This window comes from Diuraphis noxia, unplaced genomic scaffold, assembly GCF_037042655.1.
Source record: "Diuraphis noxia isolate RWA-SAM2 unplaced genomic scaffold, SU_Dnox_SAM2 contig0004, whole genome shotgun sequence".
In the NCBI taxonomy this organism is placed as follows: Eukaryota; Metazoa; Arthropoda; class Insecta; order Hemiptera; family Aphididae; genus Diuraphis; species Diuraphis noxia.
In genome coordinates, this window is record NW_028301714.1 from 58,487,606 (window position 1) to 58,502,503 (window position 14,898).

Below are 14,898 nucleotides of genomic sequence, written 5' to 3' on the forward strand. Positions count from 1 at the left end.
GGTGTGTCAGACATGCAGCATATATAACCCTCATGAGAATTGGAAGCGACGTGACTGATGAGAATCTTCGAAACAAGATTCGAGATGAGAAATAAAAAACCTCTTTGTGCGTGTGTGCTTAGTATGTGTACAATGCTCTTTCTACATCGTTCGGCGTTTATAATAAATATATATATATATATATTAACAATATTGCATTGTATGATTTTATTATAATATTACGTATCTATATATTATATTCGAGTAAAATCCAATACCCTCGTTTACAATATTAAAATTGTACTCATTTCCGACCATCACGCTACACCATCATCATTCGGTTAGTGTGTATCTATATAATTTATAATAATCAACGGTCACCGTGGCCGGCATAAGTTGTTTCATAACTCTCATACGATGGCACATATCGAAATAGCAACGACGGTTTTATTTACGTCACAACCCGAAAAGAGTAAGTCGATCGATCGGAGTTTCGAAAAATCTCATCGATATAATAGTTGCCTGTATATTATATTTTTATAGATATAATATGTTATGGCGCCCGAAAGCATGATTTTCTCGTGATGATCCGAATACTCGATAAACGGCCGCTTTCGGCGGATATGTTATTATAATGCGCGTCCGGCCGTGTCAACGTGTGTACCTATCATATGTTTATATAATAGGGCAGTAGGTGTATATATATATGCGTGTAACATATACAATATACATACCTATGTTGTATATAGTAGCCATCATTGTACTTGTACGTATATAATATATACATGCGGCATTCCTACTGCAGTAAGAAATGCGTATGTCCTCGGGTTGTTCGAACGTTATCAATCTTTAAACATTAAAAATATGACAAGCCCCTCTTTTACACGTATAATAATAACCCTCTTTTTTTCATCAAAAATGTCAAAAGTAGGTACTGTTAGCTGCTCGCCAAAGGAAAATAACCATCGTCTCCTGCAGCGCGTTTTCTAAAGTCAACATTATATTTAAATAACCCTGCAGTGTATGTGTATATATATATATATATATATAATATGTTTAAGATGTATATAGTACTCATATTATTATTATTATTATTATATGTACAGCGAGATGCGGATAAACTGTGTGACGTGGTTTATCTCGTACACACACGTGAGTTCCTGAATGTTATTATACTTATTACATCCAATGTATATATATATATTAGGTATTTATTACCATGTTGGTTGTTTATATACCTATTGAATCGTGGACGTATATACGTTCTATATTATTATATGTATATATACCTGCCTACATTGACATGTCGAATAGATAACGAAAACACTCAATCACTGCAGCGGCACTGAAGTATATAAGAGCTTTTGAAATAAATTTATCGTTTGCGGCATTAATATTATTATTATTATTATGATGATGATCATGACGACGAAAACGATGATGGCGATGGTTATCAACGGTAATAGAAAATTTATTTTTCAAACGACATATAATTACGAGTATGGTCTATAAAACGCCATATGTTTCTATCTGCGCGTATTTATTATATTCTACACATATAATATAATATTATAATATTTTATTAATGCGATGATTATAATCATCATTAATCGTGGTATATAAAATATGTAAATATATAGCATAATATTATAATATCAGCTATAATATGTATATTCACCTATATTTGCATACATTATACCTATATAAATGTATTTATTTGAATGAAATGCTATTATGACCACATTTCTTTTTACTCCTGAACTGCCACTTATCAATTTAACGAGGCAGTATGTTGATATGAATCAATATGCATCCATAAATAATAATAAATTTATAACAACGGATATGATACAGTATATAATCGAATTCGACATAATATAAATTATATGACGAAATTTCAAATATGTATATATAGGACACACTTATAGAAATAGTTGGATCCTTTAATTATTTTTAAGGTTTCTTTTTCGCTTAAAATAAATAATAATATATTATACAAATGACGTTTGTTTTTATGTTGAAATGTATGATATTCTTCGCTAAACCTGTCCGACCGAGATGTTAAATTACTTTTTATGGCGGTACATTTTTTTTTCACTATCCCGTATATGGTTGTTATTGGGGTCTTGATTATCCAAAATAATGTAACTGCACATTATTACACAATTTGCTACTTACCATCATATACGTTTCTCGTAGACATGTATATTATATTATGAAGACAGACATCGGGGCGTGTGTACATATACGTGCTTTTATTTACTGCAGCATACAGGCGCCATGGGATTCAATCACGGATTGTGTACTTATTTTATTTTAAATTACTATATATTGATACAATTAACAAACGTTGGAAATCAACGTCCCGCGTTTATGTAACGGTTACTTACCCAGGTTGTGTTCGTGCGCGTAAGAGAAATAACACAAATAATTGTATGTATGTTATCGCATCGTACTACACTATATGGGTAATAATGGAAAAAAATTCGTTGGTGTTTAGAGCGCGTTTAATAATAATTGAAAAGTTTTATGCAATTATAAGATCTACCACGTTTACCGCAAGCAGCTAGTAAGCTTTGGATTTATAGATTTACATTTTTATCGTTACCGTGGTATTCGTGTTTATGTTCTTTACACGTTTAATAATAGTGTATATATACGAACGAAAAGGGCAAATAAATATAATTTAATTACATAAAATTTATAACGATCGCGTTTCGTAATGTAACACGTTTGCACCTATTGTAACACGCAACTGCATGATCGTTATTAGCATATTATATTATATTATTACATCCGACAAAATATGTATTTCAACTTTCAGTGGGAATTATGTTGATCTAAATAGTTACGACTTATACGAGTATATATTATTATCGTGTTTAGGTTACGCGACATAGTGTAAAATATATACATACCTACCTAAATATATTGTGTCATGTATATACACATGTCACATATTATTATATATTTATATTATGTACACACAGTAATATGGTGGCGGCGAAGGTATACCTATATAATGTATAATTGAATGTTTAAAAAGAAAATAACCCAATATAATCATAATAACAAGACATCCGACATTGAGCAGCCCATTATCCGTTCAAGTCGTGTACCTAACACCATGAAAGTCGTCTTACTTTTTTCGATTTTTTTTTATCTTTATTTAACGATTCACCACGAAATGATTTATATGTTGGTCATTACGAAGCGTGTATTGTCATCGCGGTGTTGACGTCCGGTCTTGTATACAAATATATTATATACTTATACCTGTTTGTTTTTGTATAGGTATATATAAAATAATAAATTACACAACTATTATTTGTGTTTGTTCCAGGCATAACAGCTATGATACACCACCAAAAGCAATCTCAGCAGTCCATCCGAGTACCAAAGTCCATTCGTGACCTATCGGAAGACGTTCTCACGTCGGGCGTACAATTTCCAGGTGAGTCAAAAAAGTTGAATAAAAAAAATAAAAAAATGAATAACATGTATTTCTTGCCAGTCGGCAGGACGGCGACGACGTGACCTACCTCTTCGATATACGCGACACATTATAATATACAAATACATTGTATAAGTGACAATATTTCTAGGACCCGGATGTTGCATTTTTATATTTGCATAATATTATATAGCGGCGCTTTCCCGCTGGAGCCAACGATTTGCTGGTTCCATATTCAACGAGAATCGTTCGCGCATATAATATATAACAACATTTTTCCAAATTTTTTTCTCACAATTTTTGTACATTCAAATTCAACACGAATAATTTTCATATACATTCATCGCGCGTAGGTATATAATACTTGTTTTGTGACTGCGCTCTTGCTGCAATTTCGAACATAAAATCTTGCGACATTCAAAATAGAAAACAGAACTGGACAGTATATCTAACTTGTACCGTGTACATTTATGGGCCTGCTCTGTCCTAAATACATATTCATAGCGAGTTACTGTACCTATATAATCGTGTTGATATATTTATCATTTATTTTTTTGATATTATTATTATATTTTTTTTCTAATCAATTCATTGTTATATGGTACTTGAGACCATTATATTGACACTGAGCTCATAATAATATTATAATTAAAATTAAGTATCACGACTGCAGTACGACAACTCAGCAGTTGCTTGCACTTGAAAACGAATAAGGTGAAAAAAAACGCGTTTCAAAAAAAATTATAAGTCATATTGCGCGGACAGATTTTAGCCTGTATAGTAAATACGCATAATGTTTGTATTATTTTATGTTTTTTTTTTTTTTTTTATTTAAAATTAAGCCGCAACAACATAGATTATTGGCTGAAGTTAAATTTAACATATGGTGATAAAAGGAGGGATATTTATACAATTCAAGCTTGGGGTGTGAAGGTGTGTTTAGATTAGGTTATATAATTTAGATAATTTTAAAAAGGTAAATATCTTCTGAGTGTTATCGGGGTCAGGACCAAGATCTTCGTAGAGATTGTCAGCTAGTTTGAGGTTGACTCTAACATCATTTTATGTTTTATTGTGATGCATTCAGACCATTCGGTATACGCTTTATATTATATTCGACGGCGGCGACGGAAATATTGTCGTTAATTCGACGACGAGAGTATAAAATAAATAACCCGCATCGTTGGATATGGTTAGCAGGGGGGGAGGGGGTTCCTTTTTTATTATTACATCATCATGTATGTATCGGTATAATATAGGGCGAGATGGAAGTAATAATAACAAAACATCCTCAGCAGCCTCCGTCGTCGGTGTTCGAAACGAGCGGGTACCGGAAACTGCGAATAAAAACACCGCACAGATGCGTTCGTATAATATTTCGCACGCGTCTAGCTCGGGATTATTTTCTAGATTTTTAACTACGAGTATATACGACCTCCCGGTAAGCCGTGACGATATTATATTTAGCGATTACCCGTCGTCCTGTCCCTACAGCCGTATAGAGGGGAATACGCGATGCAACCTGTACATAATGTATACAGAGTGTTTCGTCAGATATGCTCAACATCATCGTTTTCTTAAATAACAAATAATACATTTTTTTGGATTTTCAAAATATACTTGGGTGTCCTGTGATGGAACCAACTTTTTCATTTCAAATAATATCCAACTTTTTGACCGCTAATTGTTAAACAGATGATTTTTTTGAGTATAATATGTTTCTATCAGTGTCAAAATTTTTAACATGTAATTTTTGAGTTATTTAAATATTTGGAATGTACTAAGAAAATTAGTTCCTAAAAATGGTTTGAAAAAAATGTTAAATAGATGTACAATTATTATCCTGTACCTAATATTTATTATACAATTGCAAAATGTTTATAAATAATTTAAAAATCTTATAGATTTCTATTGCTAGAACTGTAGTTTCAGGATCAATATGGTACCTATATTATTTTCCAATTATTATTATTATATTTATATTGTTGAATAAATCAATATATTTGAAGAAAAAAATTCGCCTAATTAGTGGTTTGTGGGAAATCATGATAGGTGATGAATCTCATTTGAAAAAATAGTAGTTGGTCACAGAACACTTTCTTAAATTAGTGTAAAAATCTAAGCATGAGAGAATATTGTCCTTAAGTATGCTTGAAAATCCCGAGGTTTAATATTTAAGGAAAACCTGGGGATGGCGCGTGCTTGGCGAATCACCCTGTATATGCTCTAGGCTTTTTTGTGTTTTCAAGACGCCGACGCGGAAGATCGCGCACGTTTCCATAAATATATTTTATTGCGGGGCTTCAACATTTTATTATGTTAACGTTTTGTGTTGGCGTGAGGTCGTCCGCGCGTCCAGCGCACTTTTTATCTATTTGTTTCCCGCGTGTTCATGCCGTAATTATTGTTGTCGTTTAACGTGCCGTTTAACGTTCGTGTGTATTCGTAACGACATTATCACTTTCTCCAAAATAAATAATAATAATAAAACCGTCAAATTCTTAAATATATAAGATCCGAATCTATGACGCCGTCATCGCTGTGCCCGTGAAACGCATTTGATGTCTTAATAACACATGCACTCGGTAATGTGCGAAATCTAGGTGCAGTAAACCGTTTTTCCTTTTCATTTTACTACTCTAAAAACGCAGTAAACAAGTGAAAAAAATTATATTTTGTACCTACATTTTATTTGCCGATTTCAGATTGGTGTTGATTCGTTCCCACGTTAATTTAAAAGAAAACGGTTTTAATTTTTTTCAATCATTTATTTATTATACTTTATGCACTTTCATCATACGATCAAGACATCTAGAATATCATATAAGTCTTAGTCCCCCCCCTTCACGATCCTATTCTTTATTTTTTTTTTCGCGAGATTTCTCGACATGCGTACTTACATATTATAGTATTATTCACTGAATATATAATTGGATTTAAAAAAAAAAAAATACACCTTTATACTGTAGCATTGTCTTGTCTACCTATGCGTGCGCGGGTAGAGAAATTTCAACACAATTATGATTATATTTAATATTATTATATGATCGTGTGCAGCACATATGTATGGCACACACGTATTACAGCAATAATATTTATATGTACAGATCATGAAAATGTCTTAAGTTCCAAATAAGCTTATTAACGTTTCGCTACATATTATATTTGTGTTACAGGAGCCGTGGACCGACAGGGTAACGCGGTGATTTTATGGGTCGAAGGACAGTCCGGGCATAGCTCAGTGACCATGTCAGATGTGAATGCGGCAGAGCTTATTTTGTACTACGCGTCTCTGAGAAACAGGTAATAAAAATAACGCATTATCTGAGATCTAGTATTATTGGTGTAATGGTGTAGACGCATAAGACACAAGAAATAAAATATTTCTTGGTTGGGTGGGAGGGGGCGGGAAGTTGGTGTTTAAAAATTATGTAAAAACCTACTCAATCATTATCATACCAATTATATAAATTAGAGATTAAAAGTTATGATTTATTAGTGAAAACTGTTTTCGTATGGCATTTGGGAGCATTTACCTCAGTACGCTGCGTAAAATCTAGGTCAATTTAGAAATGTACATTTGAAAATTGGCCTTTTAGGGCTGGTTAAAAAACTAAAACTTGGTGGGCCGATATCTCGTCTATCCGGCGCTGGCTCTAGCTATATAATAATAAAATAAAATATGATAAGTGCTCACATGACAATACGTAGGTATACCTTATTAGTTATTACCAACCTATATACTCGCGTTGTCCTGCGGACATATTATATACCTATCTATTTATTATTTATATCATATTATAATATTTTATTCATTCGTATCTTCGCCGTATTTTGTCGTAGAAATAATGATATATAAATGATTAAAACAATATTTTCACATTGTATTTGAAATGTTATATGCCAGTAGACAATACCTAATGATGATTTTGTACATCTGTACTAAAGTGTACTTGCGCTTAGAAAGTTAGAACGTCCGTAGGACTGTAGGAGTAATTTGCTCGCGACACGAGTCATCGAATAAACAAAAAATAATGCTCTTGAGCGAAAATATTACCATAATACCATGACAATATAATATAATATTATAGTATTATACAATACAACGCGATGTGTATAATTATTAATAACACTACATATATATGTATAAAATTATATATATATATATATCAATACCGTTGAAACAATCCGATTCGTCCTTGCCGTAGCCGGCCGTGCGGTGACAGCGACTTGTGTTTAGTTGTAGGTTTATAATATTCTACTTCACGCCATTGGATTATTCATTCGCGTAACGATGACGGTAAAAAGTAGATAGTGCATATATATAATATATATATATATGTATGATACAATGATAGGTATGTATAATAACGGCTTCTAAGACAATAATAATAAATTTATATATAAGGCGATGGCCGTGTCGAAACGACGCGCTACAGTCTACATATATACATACCAATCAAAATCTAATCAAGCCGCTAGGGGACACCGCGATTGTTTTTCCTTTTCGATTTTAATTGAGTCGTGTTCGTTCGTGACCTACCCCGTGGACTTTTACTTTTAGTCGGACAGGCAAGTTAACAAGCAGACCGCCACGATATTATTATATGTTATTATATTTTTCCGTTTCAATTAGTCAACACGAAAATCCGTAAATAATACCGTAATATAATAATAACTGCAATAATATATTATCCGTTAGGTGGCTCAGGGATACAATTATATTGCACCAACTGGTGTTATTCTAGGTCTAGGGAGTATCAGAACTACTCTACTTTTGCACCGTAAAGCCGAGTGTGAGGTTGCCGAAAGAAAAATGAATGGTTCAAAAGTGTACCTATATATATATATATATATATATATATTGTTTGTCACGAAATCCGGTTAAAATTAACACGGTTATAACTTGACTTGTTTAATAAGGCTAGGAGCTATCAAATAACTAAAAATACTAACAATTTAATATTTGAAGTGGACTGTATAAATATATTGCGCATATATAAGCTTAATGTATTATATAATACATGAGAGCGTCTTAAATTATATGCTAGATCTAGCATAATTACAACAACATAATTATAATAAAATAATAATAATAAAATCACAAACGTGATATTGACAAATGTAAATTTATGATAATAACAATTTTACGACATTGACAACAATAGTCGCCGTGGTTATCACAAACTAGATAATATTATAATTAACCAAACCAGAATTTCGATATCACCATTATTTCGAGAGAACCTCACGGGACATCCCGTATATATATTATATAATATGTTTACAATACGATTTTGTTTTGTTAATAAAAGTACCCTTTTAAAATGTGTATTCTAAATGTTTGAATAGGTTATAATAAAGAATGTGTTAATAAAATATTTTGTTAATTTTATGCGATAATTTATCTATATATGATAAAAATTGTATCTTTCACTAATTATGTTTATGTTGAAAACCAATTAAAATTTGACTCGTTGAGGCTAAAATTAGCAAATTTTTGTAACTGTAATGTGAAACTAATAAACGGGCACAATATCTTAGACTTTTTCAAACATAATTATTTAGTTGCTTAAGAAAAAAAAGTAAGATAAGAATGTTGAATAATTGACCTATAACTTTTCGAGTGTTTGGAACATGTATTAACTGTGGAAAATGCGCAAATATATATACTTCCTGGTATGTTTGCAAATTGCTTCTATACCACTTTAAGGGATATGTGTGGTGGGATAAGAATAGTAGCTACCTAGTAACCGTTTAAGACACTTTGAAATTATCAGATTTACAAATATTTATGTATATCATGTGGGCAAAAGTATACAACCTACTTAAAACTTTGAAACAAAAACAAAATAACTTGTATAATCATAATATTACATTAAGTATAAATAATAATTAAGAATATTATAATATTATACTTTGCATTTTTAAACTTTATAAATCTTTATACAAATCTGTTATTATCAATTTAAATAAATTAAATAAATTATTTTATTTTTAAATTACATGCTATATCCCTCCTATGCATAGTATGACTTCCATTTGGTTTTTCACTTTTTTGTTTTCGCTGAATTTTATTTTATTTACTTACAATTTTTATAATGCATCATTAATGTTTAATGTTTTTATATTAATGTCATTTTTATTATAGTTATGCGTTTTTCCTTTTAATTTAAAACACGCGTTTTTAACAGAATTATGAAAACTATTAATGTATTAATAACTGATCTGTTCTACTCACCAAACTTAAACTTATTTAAAAACTATTGTAAATAATTTTTAGCTATAAGTAACAGTTATTGTTTATTGATAAACACTGTTTAACTTTTCTAACGAGCGATTGTTATTATTATTGTATGTAATCCGGCCTGCCCCCGTTTAACCTAAAAAAAAAAATTAATTGGTAAATCTACCTTATGTAGAAAATCTCAAATCATTTATAAAACCACTTAATGAAATTTAAAAAAGAAAACGTAAAAATATAAGCCATGACAAACTATAATTTAAGATTACTTTTATATCTTACAATTTATTAATATATTTTTAATTGTTTAATTAAGTCTCAATTATTTTCCAGAGTTATATAAAGAGGGGTGCTTAAAGTGAATTTGCATTTAATGAATAATAATTGCTAATAAAGAATACATAATTTAATAATATCGGTTTTGGAGATTAATTGCAATTTGGTATAATTTTAATATTTATAAATTAATTATCCTAATTCGTTTATTAGTTATTATTTATTACGTAAGGAATTCTAGTGCCTAGTGGCTTTTAATACTTCCTTGAAAATCACGTAAGGAAATTAAAATCTCGAGGGATTAAACCAATTAATTTTGTTCTGGTTTCGTCCAATATTATATTATGAATAAATAATATCACAAAATATAAAACATGACGCGTAAAAACAAGTTATTAATTTTTTTCTTACGCAACGGCGTGCACCCGCATTTCATGCCCTTGTTATATATTGTGCTCGCACGTCTACGTAATAATAATAAATTAATAACGGAGTAAATTGTTTTAATTATTCTTCGTTTTTAGAAACGAAAGGAACTCGTCGTTGACCATCTTGGTACACGAGAACAGCTGCACAAGCATAGAATTCGTCGATTGTGTACTGGAACTGATAAAGGTAATAAACGTGACAGAGTCAATAATTTCTCATGCGTTACAATAGTTTTCATCATAATTATCGTTTATTATTTTGCACAGCATCAAGTTTCCGTGGACAAAGTGATTTTTTGCACGAAGCGACACGCAGAAGGAAACCGTCTGAAGTATAGCCAAATTCGGGTAAGAAAACGTTTCACGCGTATTCATTCGTACCTATATGTATAATGCATAATAGGTTCGAATTGCTTTGATTATACGATTCGTTAATAACTTTCAGTGTTACGCCGTCAATTCGTACAACGGTCTCCTGGAGTTCTTTGAGGACAGTCAGATCCCGTCGGCTTGTGGCGGCCCGTACACACACAGCCAACTTGAATGGATTGATTTCTATAAGGTTTGTTCGCATTATTATTGGGCCATATTTGCTTATATGAATTATGACTTATGACAACTGTAAAGACTAAATCATTACACATGCACACGTGCGAATACAAAACGATTAATAATATTTGCTTGTGAGAGAAAAACGATATTAATATAACGATGTATTATATTCAACGGAAAATAACGGTTAATTCGTTATTGTGTACCGCACATCCTTTGCGACGATTTATCAGCAGTTAGTTACTATACTTTAATGTTTAACTATTCTTTTATCTTTCTTTTTTTTATAAGGAGTCGGAGAGGCTGACTTGTTTGAGTCAGACTGCCGGAAATCGACTCGTGACGGCCATTGCGGACATGGGAAAGGCGCAACAAGAACGTAATGCAATATCTAAATTTTTGGACGACTCGGATATTAAAAATTTACTTCAAGACGCCAGACAGAGCATGGAAATACTAGAACAACATGCACGCTGGTTGAACGAAGACAGATTTGTGATGTATGTTTGGTTTATAACAATTTATTTATATTTTATAAACGCTAGGAAAATTGACTGATTATTTATGTAAGTATGTGTATAGTATAGACTTTAGTTAATACTTGATGAGATATTTGGACATAAATAATATTTTACTGTATTAGATATATAGATGTGATTTCGCATACGTATGTGTTCACTTGTGTTGTATGATAATATTATAATTTAGATTATTATCGTCCACTGACCGCGTTTAACTGCTTAAGTATACACTATACACAGTACCTATATTATACACATACAATATACATATTATACTGTCGTAATTATGTTGTAAATTTAACAACCATACCCATTATCCATATAATTCATATATTTTAAGAGTTTTTTTGTTTCGTGAGAGGGGGAACGGAAGTGTTCACAATGTACTTACAGTATAGTTTGTGATAAAAAGTATTAAAATTTTTAATAATGAAAACATTTGAATTATGATGGTATAATACAATCAAATACATTTTTAACAACAATTAATGGATAATTTAATTTGAAACATAATTCTTATGAACTGAATCGTTATAGTGGTGCAAAAATTGGAGACAGGGTTGGAACTTTTGCAGGAAGGCCAGAAAGTCGCATATAATCTACATTTGTCTATACAATATTGTATAACTAGAATCAAAGGTTAATATCGTGTGTTGTCCCGAATTGTTATAGTTAACTGATCAGAAAAAAAAATATTTATGATAGAATGTACTACTCCTACTACAATACCACTATAGTTAAAATCCAGTTTTATAATATGAAACTGATTAACTATTATACCAAAATAATAATTTTTTTTTTTATATAACATCTGTTATCTATATAATATCATATAAATCAAAATTATTAATGGTTTTTTTTTAGTGAACACGTATATTCAGATTTTCAATGAACTGAAAAGCCAACAATTAGATAAACTTTATATTATACTATTAACATCTGGTTCCTTACACAACTGCATACATGTTTTTACTTACTATACATTATAGTATCGTCGTAATAAAACGTTATGATGAAAACGATAAATACGTATGATTTCGTTCAACAAAAAACGATTTATTATTATTACCTACCATTATGTTGTTGTTTGATTATAAAAAATAACAATAATTATATCAGATTATAAAGTTATTATTCGAGACTGACTGACCAATTTTTAATTCATTTTTAATGTAAGGCCACCAATTTTAATTACCATGTCATAATGTGCCGGTTTCACTAGATATAGAGTTGCTCTTACACGGCAGTTGATCAAATATATTATTATATGTATTATTATAACTTTCTATATAATTTTTATTGTGAGTGTACGATTCAAGAGCGATATTAAAACAATACAAATTGTAACTATAAACACCATCATAAAACCAATTTAAATACCAAATTATGTAACGATATAGGTTTTTTTGTTTTTATTATTATTCGTTGTAAATACATGTCCTGCGGGTTTTCGTGCATTTAAAATGTTTCCGAGAATTTTCACGTCTTCTTGACTAAATATAGTTGATACTGAACCTCGCCTGTTTGTTTCTGGCCCATACAGGTCGAGTTTTGAGGACGTGAAGAAGTTCCACGGCGAAGTCGAGGGCGCCGCAGTCCGGCTGGAAGAACTGCTATTGCAGAAGAAAAAGAAAATAATGCAAGCAGCCAGAGTCAACGCTTTGGAGGCCGAAACACACGAGGTAACCACCAATGCCCGTGATAGTGATGTTGTATACTTTGTACAACTTTAGTGTATTTATGCCCGAAAATAATACTAACGATGATAATATATAATAATATTATGCCTCAGTCGAATCGGATTTTCTCCAACTTATACTACCTACCCATTAAAGCGATAACAATAATATTATTAATATTGGGTCCTCGTGGCAGCATTATACACTACTCTTTCTAATACGTCATCATATATTTCATCAAAAATAACGTATTCGAAATAAGTTTAAATGTATAATTATTATTGCACGTCCATCGGCCGAATTTTTGGGGAGAGATTGGTGCTAGAAGAAACTTAGCGCACAAAAGCCGTTCTAGCTCCGCTAAAAATAACTAGAAAGCTATTTTAGATTTATAAATATTGCCCATGTATATAAATCGAAACAATAATCAAATACCATGGCTAATCATTAATATAATTATATTAATTTCCAAATTTTCGAGATTTTGAGTACTCCTCCACCAAAAAAAAAAAAAATGTTTGTAATATGTATAAATATAAACAATATCGCTTATATATACATATAGCGATGTGAAAAATATTTTTTTATTATAGATAAGTATTAAAAGTTATACCCCTCCCCCAATGATTTTAACCGATTTCCGTTCATGGGCACGACCGTGGTTACGGTCAATAAAATCGCTCCGTGATGGCCGTTCGACGTGTGCAGGATCCAACGTCCTGTATCCGCAATTTAAATTATGCTGTCGTTCACATTGTGCATATCAGCCCGATCGGAAAACCGCGTGACTCGTGTTGTTGCATACTATTCGTGTGTAGGAAGTGGAGGCCATTGTAATGTATTAAAATGCATAAACAACATACTACATCTACCACCTGCAGACGAGGAAGAAGCAAAGTATATAAACTCATTAGCTTACGTATAAATATTTACCTGTTCATATAAATTATGACGTATCCCTCGTAATATCATAATTTATATTATAAATACTTTCACGCTACTGTTAATGGCAGTGGCGACTTTGGCCCCCGAGATATACAACAGAACGAGAAGACTAATCGCGTGTAGCTTAGAAATATTATACAATATGCATTATATGTGCATATTATAATAATGTGTAGTTATAGGGAGCCAATAATTTCGCGGACAATATTTATCGTAATTACGCGTTTTTTTTTTTTTTTTGTATCTTTATCCGTGTTAAAAAAATTATGTTTCGCTACAGGTCCTTTCCTGGCTGACCAACAAAGGAGAACACGCGTTGGTTCAACATGCCGATTTGGCCAACAGTTTGCCGGCAATCCGGCAACAGGAACAAGACTTTGAGAAATTTTACTTCGTCTCCATGGTAAGCGACGGGATTGTCCAGTAGTTTTTTGTTTTTTTTATTTTTCTGTCCATCAGATATTTGCATGATAGATGGTGGGAAAAAAATAAAAAAAAAAAATAGAAAATTTGTCGGAGTTATTTCGATTGGTATTCAGTTAGAGTCTCATGTATAATAGTAGTTTTCTTGTTTTTTAAATTAAAATTTTACAAAAGTGCAATGTGATATTCTTTTGATAATACTTATAGAGTATAATATTTAGTAATCTATTATGAATTAGATTAAGTAAAGTTCGTCTAAAAATAATAATATTTTTCTGTTAAGTTCATGATCTTGTTTTTTTTTTTTTTTGGTTTTTCATTAATTGTTATTTAATTTAGTATGAGTGTAATTTATTTAAAACCTTTAATGTATATTTAACTAATACTTTTTACAACC

General features: G+C 31.1%; 1 protein-coding gene across 1 annotated transcript in view; it reads left to right on the forward strand.

The window, feature by feature from the left end:
- LOC107173255 (puratrophin-1) overlaps window positions 1–14,898 on the forward strand; it is a 186,078-nt gene that overhangs the window by 128,752 nt on the left and 42,428 nt on the right. Inside the window, exons 5-12 of the mRNA XM_089225794.1 lie at window positions 3,323–3,433; window positions 6,610–6,736; window positions 10,478–10,568; window positions 10,649–10,729; window positions 10,827–10,943; window positions 11,225–11,433; window positions 12,998–13,136; window positions 14,359–14,481. Coding sequence (XP_089081920.1) covers window positions 3,323–3,433; window positions 6,610–6,736; window positions 10,478–10,568; window positions 10,649–10,729; window positions 10,827–10,943; window positions 11,225–11,433; window positions 12,998–13,136; window positions 14,359–14,481 — 998 coding nt within the window. The remainder of the gene's footprint in view (window positions 1–3,322; window positions 3,434–6,609; window positions 6,737–10,477; window positions 10,569–10,648; window positions 10,730–10,826; window positions 10,944–11,224; window positions 11,434–12,997; window positions 13,137–14,358; window positions 14,482–14,898) is intronic.